The following is a 17,032-nucleotide window of genomic DNA, read 5'->3' on the forward strand; positions in this document are numbered from 1 at the left end:
GATAAAAATAAATAAATAAATAAATAATAATAATAATAATAATAATAATAATAATAATAATAATAATAATAATAATAAACGACCCATAGGCAATATTTTAAAAGAACCACAACACAGTATTCAAATAGTGCTAATCTTTTATTGTGTCTTTATACAAAACTCAGGGAGGAAATGGCGCCTCCTGGAGAATAAACACAACCTGTCATATCAAGTTGGGCGTGAACGGAAGTGTGTGTGAGAGTGTGTGTGTTTACCATGCAAACCATATTTAGTGTATGAAAGCTTTTGCACTGTTTACACGGAGAGGATACACACCAGAATTGTGTGTTCTTTACGCGAATAGTCTAAACACTAATAGACAGCACTTCTACATTTTGTTTTCTATTAGAGGCTATTTAATTTACCATGCAGGTAAGCATGAAGTAAGCTCATTAAATTAAAATAGTGTTCCTGTGGTGGACTTTGAAATGAATTGTTTGGTGACTAAAATTTTAAGTAAAGTACAAGTTTTGCAGGAGTAAAAGTGAAAGCAAGATGAAGATTGCAGTGCTTGGAGCTACAGGACAGACCGGGCAGAATCTGGTAAATCAGGCTCTCCAGCAGGGACACAGGATCACAGCCATCGTGAGGAATCCTTCTAAACTGACAATAAACCATGAAAACCTTAAGGTACATAGGGACATATATAATTTCTTTAAATGTCCAATTCAACCTTAAAAGAGCAGTCTCAACATATGTACTCTGCTCCTGTTGACCCAGGCTGTTGGCTCTGTTTACACTAAACTGAGTTTGCCTGATTTCCTGCATGGAAGAATGTAAACAGACATGAAAAAAAAAACAAGCAATCACATTTTTATGATATATCTCTGAAATTCTATTCTTCTTCTTTGTAATCACTATAATTAATTACAACTTAATACAGCTTTTACAGCGTTTAATTAAATCATATTATTTTAAATATCGTCAAGAACTTACGGAGACAATCTAATATCAGGTTACACAGTGAAATGCGGATATTAACTTCTTAGCTAAAGAGAACATAGTGGTTGTGGGACTTCATTTTTAAGACTATATATATAATTTGAAAGGTCAAGGCAAGTGAAAACCTGTCAGAAAATCTGTATACAATTAAAATGTTTATGAGACACATGCATCATTTATAAATGCTACATTATTCCTATTATCGTGTATTTAAATGTAATTTGTATTATTGCTATGGGAATAAAAACATTACACCCACAATGATCATGCAAATTAAATATAGCTGTATATGAATATGTAAGGCTTCATATAGTCAAATATTGGGTGTTTATTTAGTATAATAAATTTGACATTAAATGATTATGAAAACAGGTCATAAGTACATGATTCACGCAATTTTATACATTTAATATATAATAGCGTGAATCATGTACTTATGGTAGTATTTTTTTTATGGTACTAAAAACATCTTTTATCACACAGGTGGTCGAAGCAAACATTTTTTCTACAGACAGTCTGAAGCCACACTTTGAAGGACAGGATGCTGTTATGTCATGTCTTGGATTCGCACCATCTCTTTTCTCTGGTATCACCGGCTACACTGAGTCTATGACGGCAACCCTCGATGCAATGCGAGAAGTCAAAGTGAATCGAATCATTACAATGACATCATGGTACACGGAACGTAAGTGCTCTCTGTGAAAATATTTTGATTACAACCATATCCTAAAGGTTTGTACATTCAAAATTTTAATGCAGTGGTGTGTCACGATGAGTAACGTGTAGGCAAACACAGTACTTTTATTTAAATTCAGATGCCATTTTTTTCTTACAGCCGAACCTAAAACAGAATTGCTGCACTTTGAGATGTCACTTTTTTAAAAAATCTGTGTGCTTTTTTTGCAGCTAATTCAGGGAGCAACTCTCCTTTCTACATTCGCTTCATGCTGCTTCCGATAATTCGTAGTGTTTTGAACAACATGTATGAGATGGAGAGGCTTTTGGAGAAGACTGAGGACTTTAAATGGACCGTTGTCAGGCCACCTGGGCTACAGAATACTCCAGTTACAGGTGGGCTGGCAAAACTGTACAGCTTCCTGTTCATTAAACACTGTAACTTTTTGCAGGTTCACTATAGTATTTGCTGGAGTATATTTCGAGGTGGACTTTTTAGGTCAATTCATTCTCAGTTTTCTCTGATGTGTTCAGGTGCATACACAATTTGTAAATAATTACACTGTCCAATTTATTAGTACCACTGGACCATCATGCAGTTATCTAATCAGACAATTATTTGGCAGCTGCACAATGCATAATATCATGCAGATACAGGCCAATAGATTCAGGTAAAGTTCATCTAACATCAGTAGGTGGAAAAGTGTTATCACTGTGACTTTAACTGTGGAATGGATGTTTTACCAATTGGGCTGGTTTAAATATTTTAAAAAATATATTAAAAACACACACAACACAGAATAGTGTAAAAGTTCTCTAAGTTCCACTGTTGGATCTGGTCAGACTTGTTTATCCAGCGCCTCCCAATGACGCTCAATCGAAATGAGATCTGGGGAATTTGGAGATTAATTATTGAACTCTTTGTCATGCTCCATTCCTCTGATTTTTTTTTTTTTTTTTTGCATTGTGGCAGAGAGCATTATCCTGAATCCCAGGACTGACCTACAGTTTCCTAGCAGAACAGTGCACAGAGAACAGAGCATCACAATGCATCTCCTGACTTGCCTTATTCCCACAGTTCTATAAAGTTTCATAGCAATCCATATTAAAATGTAAAGGTAGATAAGGATTTCACTGAACATTAACAATGAGACATTTAGGAATTATTCTTTTCTGTTTACAGACAAAGAATTCCAGACCCATGAAGGTTTCTATGTCCCTGATGAGAATGGGTTCCCTGTTGGCCAGACTGTGTCAAGATCAGATGTGGCACGTTTCATGCTGTCTCTGCTCAGCAGCAACACCTGGATAAAGAAGGCAGTTTCTATCATCTCTAAGTGAAGTGGAAGCATGTTTTAACTAACGTAAGCAGATGAATTTAAAAAGTTTTGCTATCTTTATTTTGTTTACATGTCCTGTTATCCTGATGAGATTTTATTTCCAGTTCTCCATATTTAGAAATTTGCAGCTCTTGCAGCTTTTTAGAGCAGGTTGAAAAATAGTTAGATTTTTTTTATGCAAGAATCTATATGAAGCGTTAAAATGTCCTTTACAATTAAACCAAATTGCATTTTATCACAGTTCTTAAAGTAAATATATGTTTATATATAGTTATTATTCTCTGCTGCTGTTGTCATTGACAGAGAAACAATTTCTCTTTTAATAACTTTTTAAGAAACATAACCTGCCCTTAAATTATAAAAGATTTGAGCAGACACAACACATGTTGTGTGTATTTGGGGGAAACATTTTGTCTGTATCTTTTATTGCTCTGTTTTGTCTTCTACTGGAATAACAGACTAGATTTTTTCCCTCACTGAATCTTACAGTTTAATTACGAATTAGAGTTGAATCACTAAATCTTTCAGTTTAACTACGGCCCAGTAGTGGAGTTTAAAGTGTTTTAAGTCTGTATTTTGTAATACGATTTGGTTATAAAATGCCTTAAATTATGCAATCTATAATTAAGATTATTTTGCACCATGTGCTCCACTGTGGTGCAACAAAAACAAATCGCTGTAAAATTGTGAATTCAACTCCTCACAATCCATCTGAGGTATCTCTATCAATCTCTATCATCTTACTATCTCTATCAATCATTAACCAATCAAGAGCATTTATGAGGTCATGAATTCAAAATGGCAGTTAGCACACTCAAAAAGCTTGATAGATCTTCAGACAGATGAATATACTGCCAGCACTAATAGGTTTTAGGTCTATTTGCTACAAGTTTCTCAAAAGCAATCTTTTTTTATAGTAAACATTCAGTTAAGGCACAGAAGAATAGAATAGCAATGAATTGAGTAATTAATTAGTATGATTATGCTTTACTAGTACTAGTATACTACTATTATACTAGTGCTGCAAGTATATAATGATTATAAAACAGATTATAAACAGAGAACTTAGAACCATTATCAGGTCAAGTGAAAGGAAACATATTGCCATTCATTATTAAATATATTTAACCTATAAAAATATTTCCAAGCGTAGTATATATATTTGGGAAGTTCTAAATTTAACTGTTTGGTTGCCAGCATCACTGTTTTATATGCTGCACATTGCTGTATGTTGCAGGAGTTTTTTTTTTTTTTTTTTGCCAAAGATTAGTCTCACATGACTAGATAGTGATGCAACCTCACAGCTTTCTGGGCATGTCGATTAATCATAGCCTAATTGTCTAAAGCTTGATTGACCGAGAAAGTCAGTAATGGGCATTTAATTTGGACTTTCTATTTAGTTTAAATGTTGTAACAGACCTATAACACAACTATATACTTTATATTATTATTTTGTTAGACTTAGTTAGTTTGTAGGTTTGAACATAAAGATAAGTAGCGTTTAAAATGAATAAGAAACAATACTTTTTTCTTTTATTTCTGAATCACTAAATGTCATTTTTGACATACAAATACGTGTGTGTGTGTGTGTGTGTGTGTGTGTGTGTGAGTGTGTGTGTGTGTGTGCGTTTTGCAGCAAAATGTAGATACATTTCGGTTTGTCTTGAGCTAGCTTGGACTACTTTAAATACTTTGTAAATTCAAACTACATTTTGTTTGTATTAAAGGTATCTATGTATCAGACACCATGCTTGTGAATTTTTTCATAAATATTGATATCTCACTTTTTGCAGTGAGGTGTATATTCCAGGCCCTAATCACTAACAAAATGATTCACATTAGTAACTTTAATTTTGACAATAATTTGCCCAAAGCACCTGAATTTATCTTTGCAGTGCAGAATATCATTTCAGATATTCTAATAGTCTATAACAGACTATAATATTCTATAAAGATCATTTTGAGTACCAGCTAAATCAGTTAAAGAAAAAGCATCTCCAATGGTCTCCAGAGCTACAGTATTCTTCTGTGTGTAAATGGTACAGGCTAGTGGTGTTAATATGCTGGTGTGGTACAGTATGTAGCATGTGAAGAAATGAATGGCCATAAAAATCCTTTCCCAAATCCCAAATCCTTCTTCCTACAAAATAGGCTTCAACTTATTAAACCTGAAGAATTGTGCTTTTTCCACCTTTGGAATCCATCCCGGTTGTAGTTCACAGCTTTGATCATTTGTCCTTTCTATGTTGTTCTACTTAGTGGATTTTTCTATTCTTCTATGTTGTTCTTCTCCTGTGCACACGGCTAGGCTGGTAGAAGTCGGAAGAAGTGTTCAGATCAGTTCTGTCCCGGTACTGATATTAGCCCATGCAGGGAACTCGTTCAAACGGAACATTGCAGATCCCCAGGTTTGGGTAGCGAAGTTAATGCAGACTACCCCCAGCAGGTTCAGTACTAGTCCAGGCTTTACCTATAATGCAGTTACAGCCACATATTCTTGTTACATTTGGAAAAGCCTAAACAAAAAACACCAACAAATTCAAGGTGTCGAGTCCTCACCATGTCCATGATTTTGAGATTGGCGTAGTTAAATGTAATGGCATTGGGTGGTGTGGCCACTGGGAGCATGAAGGCAAATGAGGAGCTGATGGTGGTGGGCAGCATGAGGGAGAGTGGATGTATCTTAAGAGCATTTGCCTGGTAATGCAACAGGAAAGGACATCAATTCTACATAAAACTGTTCGTTCATTCATTCATTCATTCATTCATTCATTCATTCATTCATTCATTCATTCATTCATTTATTCATTCATTCATATTCTTTATTTTGGACTTTTTCTCGTGTGTTTAAATATGTAGTCTTACCATGTGTAGTCTTACTTATGTTTAGTCTTACCATGGAGGCTAGAATAGGCAGGAAAACAGTGCTGACTACAGCATTGTTGCAGACTTCAGTGAGCATGGTCACTATAATGCAGAGCACAAAGGAGAGAGCTACGGGAGGGATGTTCCCCAGAGGTAGGAGATTTTGTCCAAGCCAAAAGGAAAGGTTGGAGACCTAGATAAACAAGCATGGTCCACTAAAGTGAATCTTTATATACAAATATTGGCTACAGTTTTTACATTCATTTTTTACTGGTCCTTAGCTGATTCCATTTAATGTAATATTCACACTTTGTGCTGATATATGGTCCATGCAGAAGGATATGCGCTATACATGAACTGTTAGTAAACTCAATTAATTGCTGAGATGATCAACTATGTAACAGTTTTGATTATACAGTCAGAATCTTTCAGTGGAGAGTGTGTACCTCACTGCCTTTAGCAAGTGCCATAGCTCCACCCAACAGCAGCAGGATGTTCCAGGGCAGCAGCTTTTCCACTGCATCATAGTCTAGCAGGGTGTCAGGAATCTTCACTTCACTTCTACCTTATAGTGAAAGGGTCGCCATATAATATCAAATTGAGGCTTCAATTTTTGTTTTAATTATCGATTTGTTTGTCTACATAAATTGGCAATCTTATAAGTCATGAAGATGAACATTTTGAAGAGTGGGAAAATGGAGCATCAGTTAATGCATGTTAATGACCTGACCCTAATCCTAACCCTAACCCTAACCCTAACCGTAACCTCAACACAAATCCTGTGATCTGGTTGTAGTTTCAGAATTTTTGCATGTTCCCTCCAATTCTGTGTGGGTTTCTTCCTGGTCTTTAGTTTCAATTTACCAATAAAAAAGATGAGACGAGTGAGATACTAAATTGCCTCCACATTTTAAATCAAACTATATTGAATGATTTCAAAGCTCATAACATTGTTCTTGTCTAAAACTTAAATTATTTGCATTCTCTGTATTTCTTTATACTGAGTATTACATTCTATGTTGTATCATGTCAGGTCCATCACAGGGCACCGTTGTATCATGTTGACTCCATCACAGGGCACCGTTCACTAATAATCACACATAGGGTTTATCCAGAAAAGGCAATCCATTTTCTGTATGAAAACTAGAGAACCCTGAGAAAACCCATGCAGGCAAGCAGAGTACATACACAGAAACTCCACACAGACTGTAACTTAACCTCAGGAGCTATGAGATCCTGAGCTATGAGGAAGGTGTCGCTAACTTCTGTGCAACTCTACATGAAGACAGAGTCAACAAAAATGATGTAAGATGATCATAAATATAAACATACCACTTATGTCTAAAGAACCAGCATGCCAACATCTTGGAAATTTGGAGGGTATTATGAAAAACATAAAGGTTATTAAAATGGAGACTGTGCTATCTGTCACAAACCTGAAAAAAAACAACAACAAAGGACTGGTTAGTTCCAACAGCTGAACATGTAGAAGCTGAAAAGATGCCTAATACAATAAATATAGGACAATAAAATACATTTTATTTACAGTATGTTTAAATCTTAACCTACTCTCACATTTTAAAAGTTTTATCTAAGTGATCTGTTATGCCTTACTTATTGAACTAAGTCTACATGGACCTGGGAATAATATTGTCTTCAGCTAAATAAAAAAGGAATCATTTATGATTTTATAAAACAGTTATCCCTTGAACCTTAGGATGTGATAAGAGGTGAGAACACACTTTTTTTCCTGATTGAAGAGAAGTGAGGCCCAACCAGGTATGAAACCTGGCTCCCTCGTGAACCACAACAGAACCAGCAGTATGAAAAGAATGAGCACACAGTACTCTGCAAAGCACATGCTGCCGAGCATTCTGAGCTCATGCCTCATCACCTGATACAGCTCATCATGGCTTCTTCTGGTCATTCCACAACCAAATGTGTTTTTCACCCTGAGGATTGACAGAAAAAAACATTTGATTTTGTAGCTAAAACTGAAACATTAATACTATTTGGCTATATTTTAAAGAATCGATAAATACTATATTTTACTTTATTAACATCCATGGCTGTTGTTGATCTGCTAAATTTTAATTTTAAATTTTAATTCACATTCCCCCAAATTTTTTTATTTAATTTAGTATTTATTATAATGGATGCCAACAATGACGTGGCATAATAAGTAGAGTTATGCACATATAGTAATATCTGACTTTGATTGTAAACATAACTTACCTGAAGCCCAAATACATGAACTGCAGCAATAGCCAACAGAGGATTAGCATCAGCACCATATTGGGGAAGAAAAAACCAAACCAGGAGGAATAGTTGATCACATCTCCGTTCTCTGGAAATATCCTGAATTTACATACACATAGTATCCCATCAGGTGATTCTGCTGCCACATACTATCTAATAAAAGTTAGGATTAGGGATGCATCAATACTGTTTACTTATTCACTAAATGCTCTGATTTGAACATGCCATTTAGACACCATGAAGCTGTCTTCACACTGTAACTGATATAAACAACTTTTCTCTGAATTAAGACTGCAAATGACACAAATGGTTTTGTACTCAAGTTCAACAAAACTGACTTCATGTTACAACTAGAAAGAATTTCCTTATTAAACAATCACATTTTTTGACCATAGAGCACACAGTTATAAAAGGGAAATGATTTATTAACAAACAGTTCATACGTTACGCAGATGAGGATGGTTTCCCTTTTGAGTTTAGTTCCTCTCAAACTCCTTTCCACCATTAGCAATAAATGTAAAATTTAAAATAAGATTTATATCCTGATTTGAGATATTTCTGTAAAGAACACTTTGTGCCAATGTCCAATGTTAAAAGCGCTATACAACTAAATTTGAATTGAACCGAATAATAAACAATCATCATCGTGAAATATAATTCAGTATAATATAATTCATTTATATTGATATAAATCAATAACAAACATCGTGAAATATATTCAGATTGCTGTCATTTCATGTCATCTGTTCATTGGCACAGATGACATGAAATGACAGCAATCTGAATATATTTCACGATCACTGATCAAAGCAGACTGCAAACTCCAGCATTCTCCTACAATACTAGTAAAAATATGATTCTGTCTTAACTCATTTTAGTATTGGTACCAGTGTCTGTATCAGTATAGACAAGTATCAAAACCATGTACTTGTACTCATTGTTGGTCTAAAAAAAAGGATTGATGCATCCATAATTTGAATGGTTTGAAAGAATATATCTATGATACGGTATTATATATGTTACTTGTCAATCTGGGCTTTGAGGATGAGATTGGGGATAGAGCCGGTGAGCGTGGCTGTGCCTCCAATGCTGGCAGCATAACAAACACTCAAACTCATTCCTTTTTTGAAACTCAGATACTTCTGCTCACGCTTTAGCCTCCTCTGCTCAGCTTGTAACAGTTCCTCAGGACTTGGCTCCACCGCTACAGGAAGATGAGGTGTTTCTGATTATTTCTTAGTTTCTTAGACAATGAAAAATTATCTCTAGATCCTATTGGACTTGTGTAATTAGAACTTCTGAATGCATCAGTGACTTGGGCTAAATTCTCTTTACATCAATAAAATTGCTTTTGCAAAGTAGTTGCTTTGGGGTAAATATATCTGGTTACTGCCAGTATGTATAATAACTGAAAAGTAAAATAGATTGAATGTAACACAAATTAAACAACCAAGCAAATGAGGAGAGAAGATGTAGAATGCACAGAAAAAAAAATAATAAAAGATGAGAGTAAGCTAGCTTTACAATTGCTGAACCATCTTTATCATGTTAAATAAGACTATTACAAAACCATTTATTAGCGCTCGGTTATTGACAATTAATGAAACTTGGATGAAGTGAAATTGTTTAATCTGAGACCATTTCTGTGTATTTGTAGTCATGTCTACATACATATGTTGCCAAATCCATCCTTGCTCTTGTGCACTTGTAAAGTGGCCCCACACTGCTCCCTTTCTTCCTCCTCTGCCTCGGTCTTAATGAGGTGGTCCAGCATGGAATGAACGATGGGTAGCATTATAGCTGTAGAGGCTATGTTAGTGATCCACATAGAGATGAAGGCTGTGATGATCATGAACCCCAGCATCAACCTCACAGACATAGAAAAGAAGTAGAGAATCAGTAGTCACAGATCAGTCATTATTTCTTATATAGCAAAGATGAGAGACCACACAGTAAAGTTCCTTACAGCGCTGGCCTCATCCCAACTACCATAAGCACGGCAATGGCGAGACGTTTGTGGAGATTCCAGTGTTCTACAGATATGGCCACCGTCAATCCACCGACTCCCAGCATGGTGCTGTCACTGAAGTACTGGGTACAGACCTGCAGAATAACCACACGCACTGAGTTTGTTCAAAAATCTCCAAATGCGCCAGACTTAAAATTAAACTCCAGGCTTAATGGTCTCCCACCTGTTTTGCCGTCATGATGCGCAACATAGGGAAGAAGAAAACAGGGAGAAGAGCAGTTACCGCCAGTGGCACACATTCTGTACACCAGTACACAGCCATCAGGATAAGTACAAAGCCACACTTAGCCTCCTGCAATAAAACCACATATTCATATACACACAATGGCATTAATGGGATGGAATTTTTAAATGAACCTCAATTTTTATTTATTTTTTTAAATTACATTGCTTCCATTCATACGATTTATACACTTTGGATTTAACACATCCTCCTAGTGAGGAGGTGAGAAAGGTTAGTGAGGTTTATGTAATAAACAGAGGCCCACAAAGACAGCAGTATTTACATTTTGTTGCTATATCATGAGCAAATAATATATAAAGACAATATATACTTATGTAAAAGCTAGTTTTAGAAACAAAAGAGTGTATAGGTGAGTCACAACACTTTATTTAAATAGTACAATATAGATACAGTACACTATATTAATATAGATGAAGTATAATACACTACAAATGATCTATAGACTGTCCTGAAGAAGTCTTTTTAAGGTTGTTTGAGAGTTGTAATAATGGAGATATAACAAAAATTCTATTTACAGTTGGCCCTAGAGGTGGTCATAAAGCAAATACATGATCTATTGTTATACCACATGTGCAGGTGCTCATTCCTTTATAAACTGCAAAGTACAGCAAAACCTTTGGGTGTTATTTAATGATGTACTGCACTTATTTTATGATTTGACTTTATAGGGGAATTGACTTAACTATCACTTTTTATGCTACAAGACAATGATATGGTTATTTTTTTGCATGTTGGGTAGCTGGCACACAAAGCTGGCTAATTGTCCCATCACCTCCTTTTGTCAAGAGCATCAGTGCATTCTGTGTACTATTGACTAACCAAATTACCATAAACTACATAAATACAGAGAAATATTTTCATATGAAAATCATATAAGTTATAAAAAATAAGTTATTTATATAGATGAATGGATGGAACGTGTACATCACATTATACTGAACAAGAATTTTCATCTTTCTCTCAGTGTGGTAAAGGATGAAGGTTTGATTATTGTGCAGATTAAAAGAGCTCTATTAAGCTCTAATTGTGTGAAAGGTTCAACTAACAATGCAGTGATAAGAAGGAGAGCAGAAGGGAAAGTTCAAACAAACCACCTGACAATAGTAGACAATCGAACCACATGGGCTGATAAGAGGAGTGATACTGTGTAATTGTTCCGATAGACATGATCTTTCAAAATGATCAGCAAATATTATCACAGAGCGATTATGATTGTCCTAGTTATTGACTGAAAATTCAATACACAATTGTCAGACTGTATATGCCTATAAAAAAAGACATTATTCATAACCCTCCAGTGTCACCCAAATGAGGATGAGGTTCCCTTTTGGGTCCTCAAGGTTCCGCTCAAGGTTTCTTCCTATTCTATCTAAGGGAGTTTTTCCTTGCCACAGTCGCCTCAGTCACCTCAGGCTTGTTAATTGGGGATAAATACAAACACATTTTAATATAAGTCTAATATTATTCAAGAACTTTTGTAAAATATAAATCTTTGTATTACTCTGTTAATTATGCTCTGTAAATGTGCTTTGAGACATTGTCCGTTGTTAAAAGCGCTATACAAATAAAATTTATTGAATCGAATAGATATGTTATGCATTCATATCACTGAAAATTAAATTAAGAATCAGGACATATTTAGCACAAGTATTGGTATCTGTTGAAGATGCCCATATAGAGCAATCACTTCATAAGTGACTTCCTAGGCTAAATAGAAGTGCGCTGTCTGCCTTTAACTAGACCTCAAACCACATGACATTTATGCTTATTTTAATGAAAGTAACCCAAAGGTTACTTGCTTGTATCTCACCGAAGCAAGCTAATAACTTTTATTGATCAGAACACATATAAAACAACAAAAACAAAATACTTCATATAATAAATAACACAATACATTAATACAAAGATATTTACCATGCAATAATCCCATACTTTGACTTAAAATTGGGCATATCTTTTAAAATATTACAAAATACAGCATACACAACACTTAAGTGTTTTTTATACTGCTTACCGAAGTGTTGACAGTAAGAGGTAAAGGCAGGATCAGAAAAGGGGTCATGAAGATGATCACATACTTTCTGTATTCCCACAGCCATTTCATGCTGTTAGCCATAATCCAGGTGTAGCAAGACAAGAGTACAAGACAAAGAGAACACCTTAATGTGATCAAAATATTGTTTAGTCAAATGACACATTTTATGACATCATTCATGAAAGACTATTGTACAAGATAAAGTTTGGGTATATCACACATGCAGAGATAATTAAACATTAACTTTAACTGTTGTTTGTGTGGATAAAGATTATGACTAAGTAGCAGATACATACTGTACAGTATTTGAATGATGTGCATAGTATTTTGCTCTATGCAATCAACTCCAGAGAACATAAAGAGTCCTTGTACTGCTTAGTTATACATCGAGAAGTTTCACATATTTCTTGTATAAATGAGAAGCTGAAGAATTTTGCAAGCTACAAAGACATATTCACTCAAGTTCAAGAACACACACATAATCGTACTCTCAAAGGGTTATCACTGTTTAAATATTGCAGATACAGCATAATTTTCCAGTCTGATCGTATAATTCATGTGGTTTGGTTTGATTATAAAGGTGAAAACAGTTATGTTTACAATCATAGTCAGGTCACGATACAGTACAGTATTAAAGACCACAAGGTAGCTGTTGGCTTCCAGGTTTTCTATGTCCAGTGCACAATGAACAATCATGCAGATTTCAGACTCATGTGTGTACAATATAATACCATTTCAATACAGTTATTATTTAATACTCACACATTAAATAATAATCTAGAAATAATAACATATAATAACGTGTAATAAAAATTCCAGCTAAGAGTTTTGATGCAGTCAGAAGCCATGTTAAATTTTGTAGTATTGTAAGTGTTGGAGATTTTTATTGTATAAGTATGTGGTCTTGGATTGTGGCTGTCTTGCTTCTTTGTTAAAAAAATTTGAAACCTTGTTACTTTTCCTGACAATAAACCACATGGTTATACAATATAAAGTGTGTTTTATAAAGTTTTTTTTATTCCTACATTTTCACGACTGTGCCTAAGTTACTTATTATACTGCCTTTAAAAAATATAATAATTGTTAAACTGCAGTCAGGTGAACAAGCTATACAGTACACAGAACAACCAATTTAATTATTTATACAACTTTATATATAGTATATTATTTAATAGGAGTTAAGTTTTCCAATGTTTTTACCCATATGCCAACTTGTGTTGCTAAAGTGTGTAAAGCCAGTCACCATGGTGTACTGCTGTAGACTCTGGAAGAGGTAAATTAGGCACTTAGGTGTTTAAGGGCTGGATCAGAATTCAATAAAAATAAATATATGAAGGAAACTTTATTAATGCTTCACATTGCATTACAGCACAGTAGAATTCTTTTCTTCGCACATTTCAGCTTTGGAGGTTGAGGACGGAGCATGGCGTCAGCCATTGTGCGGTACCGTTGGGAGGCTTGGGGGACTCAATCGGGGGCCCAGCAGTGGCAGCTTAGACAGTGGCAGTGACAGCTCAGCTCTGTATTGAATGGTGACCTCTGCAGTGTTGGCGCCAGAGAATAGAGAATGATGGGGCCTATCTCGTTCACATACTATTACTATTATTAAACTTCAATAAACATAATAAAATATTAAACGTGTCACTCACTGTAAACTATAATTTATCATGACTCTAAAGTGCAAGACTCGCGAAAACACACGCAAATTAGCCACCATATAACCAAACGTACTAAAGCAAAAAGGCCTCTTAGCTTTAGAAGAGCTGCAGGCGACGAGAGGAGGAATTACATTTTTGAAGAACAAGGTCCTACAACGAATGGCGAAAAAATTACGAAAATTTTTTCGTAAAGTCCCGCTCAAATGCAAGATGCACGAGTTGAGACTTACGAGTGTGGCTCATTGCTCGTCTGTGGTCCGTAAAAACGTTCTTTAGTGCCGAGAAGGAGTTCTCACACATGCCAGTGGAGGCCCCGAACGTGACCGCAACTTTTAGCGCAGAAAAAAACACTGGGCATAGCTTCCAGAACTTTGTGTTGTTCAGAAAGCAGCCTCCTAACCGTCATTTTCTGTTGACTTTCCTCTGTCTTAATTCTGGAGATATATTGCTTTGCAACGATGCATTCTGTTTCCACAATGGTGCAATTTGTTAAATCCATAATATGCTTCATATACTCAACATTTAAAAACGTCTCACTATCTATCCCCAAATCTCAGGCGTCATTGGGCATCAAGGAAGGATACACCCTGGATGGAATGGCAACCCATCGCAGGGCGCACACACACACACTCTAGGGACAATTTTCCAGAGATACCAATCAACCTACCATGCATGTCTTTGGACCGGGGGCGGGGAGGAAATCGGAGTACCCGGAGGAAACCCCCGAGGCATGGGGAGAACACACACACACACACAAGTGGCTGACTATGTTAGCACTGCATTATGGGTTAGTAAAATTATTAATTTTTTTAATTAACTTATACTCTTTATTCTTTATCCAGTATTCATGGTATAATAAAAGTAATTTGTAAAACATTTTTTTAAATTATTAAGTTCGTTATTATTTTGAGAAGTAAGGGGGCACAGTGACTCAAGTGGCCGGGCCACGCCCCCCAGGGCCCGCTCGTGGCGCCGGTACTGGACCTCTGAATGCACTGAAGGTTAAAGGCATGTTTACCACAACAACCATCTGTTATTTGAACTTATGGCCACTAGAGATCAGCAGTTAACCATTTACCCACAAATATTGTCTTTAAGGAGCTGGAAAGAACCATGACATATTGAAATACTTATTACCTATAATGCTTTTGAATAAACATTTTAAAATGTGTGGGGGCAATTTTGATCTAGATGTATAAAATACACTCAGACACAGAGGTGGTGGTAAAAGCAAAAAAGTAAAGAAATTATTTTATTTTATTGCAGCAAAGATGTCTTCCATACAGTGCAAAGTCTACACAGTAAAGAGACAAATTCTAGTGATTTAGCTCTGCCTTTTATACCCCAGGTATGTGTGTGTGTGTGTGTGTGTGTGTGTGTGTGTGTTCATGCACCCTACCAGGTTACTGAAGATGTATCCCTTTGAATTATCACCTCAACAAGGTCACATTCCATTTTCAGTTCTTATCGAGCATGTATAAAATGAGATAAAATGTAACTCACTCTGGATAAGGGTTTAATTATTCAAGTTTGGTTTATAACCATCTAAAAGCCACTGTTGCAGTTAACACCTTGCAGTGTACACATTCAGATTGTTTTTGGCCTTACTAATCCTGCAGGTTTCTCTTGTTAGTCCGGTTTCTGGATTTTGTATTTTTTCTGTTCTCGATTTTGCCTAAAGCAGCTAAATCTTGTTCATAGCCTGAGTGACTGGTGCTTGTCCTGACTCTCTTTTTTGCCTGAAATCTCTCATTGATCACTAAGTCTAGTTTCTCTTTTGTTCTGTCTTTTTGTTCCTTTCCTGCATCTGTATCCTATCACAAGGTGTCTGTCTTTGTGACATAAAGTTAATGGTTAGTATTGTAAGTCAGTATATGGGCATCAGCTAAAATCAACTGGGAAAAATAGAAAAAATGGGGGAAATAACTAATGAAAAATGTTAACACACAATTATCTAATCTATTCTATTCTCATGGATCTTGGGTTGTTGTTGTTGGTTCTTGTTGGATTATCCAGTTTCTATTGTGTTTAGGTGAAAGTTCATGACTATTCAAAATAAGTCTGATCCAGATGGTCAGATATTGACCCTTTTCTTTTTTCACACACATTAATATTCTAGTCTTATTTGTTTATTTGTTCTTGTGCTTATTATCTTGCTGTAATATTGATCCTGCTTCTCATTAATCATAATAAATTTCAACATATTGTCATGTTAGCATGTTGGTTAACACAGATTTTTTTTGTTTTTATCATAACAGAAGAAGATCTATGTAATGAGCATTTCTCTAAAAAAGTAACTAAAAACTTCATTTAAGCACCCTTTTGGTATAACACACACATGTTAAATAATCTTTTACATTCTGAAATGAATCGATCTACAACATCTGCTACAATAAGTCCATGCGCAATGCAAAATTCCTAATTAAAAATATTTTGAATATAAAATTTAAATAATATTTCTTTTTAAGCAATATAACATTTATTTGCCTATTTCTGGATTTTTTTAATAATTCACTTTAAGCTTGAAATAGTCGTATTATTTTATTCTTGTTTTATTATCAGCTTATTAACAAAGGTATTGTTTGGTCTGAATTTGGTTCTTTAGTTTTGATTTTTGTTTTGTTTTGTTTGTTTTTGACAAACAAAATTCATTGAAGTGCATGACCATCAGGATCTGATGTGATTTAATATTATTCTTGTAGTCATTCAGTTCATTCATTTTTTTTATTTTATTATATTATTTCATTTTTGAACAAAGCTCATAATAGCAACAGCAGCCAGGCTGATAAAACTCAACCCATGTCCTTTTCATGTCCTTTGGTCAGAGGGCATGATCTCTCCATGTTTGCTAGTCAGGAGATTTCAGATTGTTGAGAAAGAGAATTTATAAGGCCACCTCCTCTTTCGTAACAGAGTATTGCTTCAAAGAACTTTAAATTAGTATAA

At 35.2% G+C, this 17,032-nt stretch overlaps 2 protein-coding genes across 3 annotated transcripts; one reads left to right on the forward strand and one right to left on the reverse strand.

Moving 5' to 3' along the window:
- Positions 1-253: 253 nt before the first annotated feature.
- Positions 254-14,843, forward strand: LOC132854463 (flavin reductase (NADPH)-like). 2 transcript variants are annotated; one of them, XM_060882875.1, is made up of 6 exons: positions 254-411; positions 516-669; positions 1,465-1,666; positions 1,888-2,052; positions 2,840-3,020; positions 14,644-14,843. In XM_060882875.1, the coding sequence occupies exons 2-5, from the start codon at positions 535-537 to the stop codon at positions 2,995-2,997; spliced, it is 660 nt and encodes a 219-aa protein (XP_060738858.1). In that variant the 5' UTR covers positions 254-411; positions 516-534; the 3' UTR covers positions 2,998-3,020; positions 14,644-14,843. The 2 variants fall into 2 exon arrangements, with proteins under 2 accessions (XP_060738858.1, XP_060738857.1); XM_060882874.1 differs by lacking the exon at positions 14,644-14,843 and having other exon boundaries at positions 2,840-4,739.
- On the reverse strand, positions 4,886-12,599 carry LOC132854462 (solute carrier family 13 member 2-like). Its single transcript, XM_060882873.1, has 12 exons — positions 12,408-12,599; positions 10,313-10,441; positions 10,087-10,223; positions 9,792-9,988; positions 9,144-9,324; positions 8,097-8,219; positions 7,604-7,813; positions 7,194-7,297; positions 6,308-6,426; positions 5,893-6,054; positions 5,556-5,693; positions 4,886-5,466 (listed from the first exon to the last, which is right to left on the reverse strand). Exons 1-12 carry the CDS (start codon positions 12,507-12,509, stop codon positions 5,329-5,331), a joined length of 1,740 nt encoding a protein of 579 aa, XP_060738856.1. The 5' UTR covers positions 12,510-12,599; the 3' UTR covers positions 4,886-5,328.
- Positions 14,844-17,032: the final 2,189 nt, after the last annotated feature.

This window comes from Tachysurus vachellii, chromosome 12 (genome assembly GCF_030014155.1).
Source record: "Tachysurus vachellii isolate PV-2020 chromosome 12, HZAU_Pvac_v1, whole genome shotgun sequence".
NCBI classification, from domain to species: Eukaryota; Metazoa; Chordata; class Actinopteri; order Siluriformes; family Bagridae; genus Tachysurus; species Tachysurus vachellii.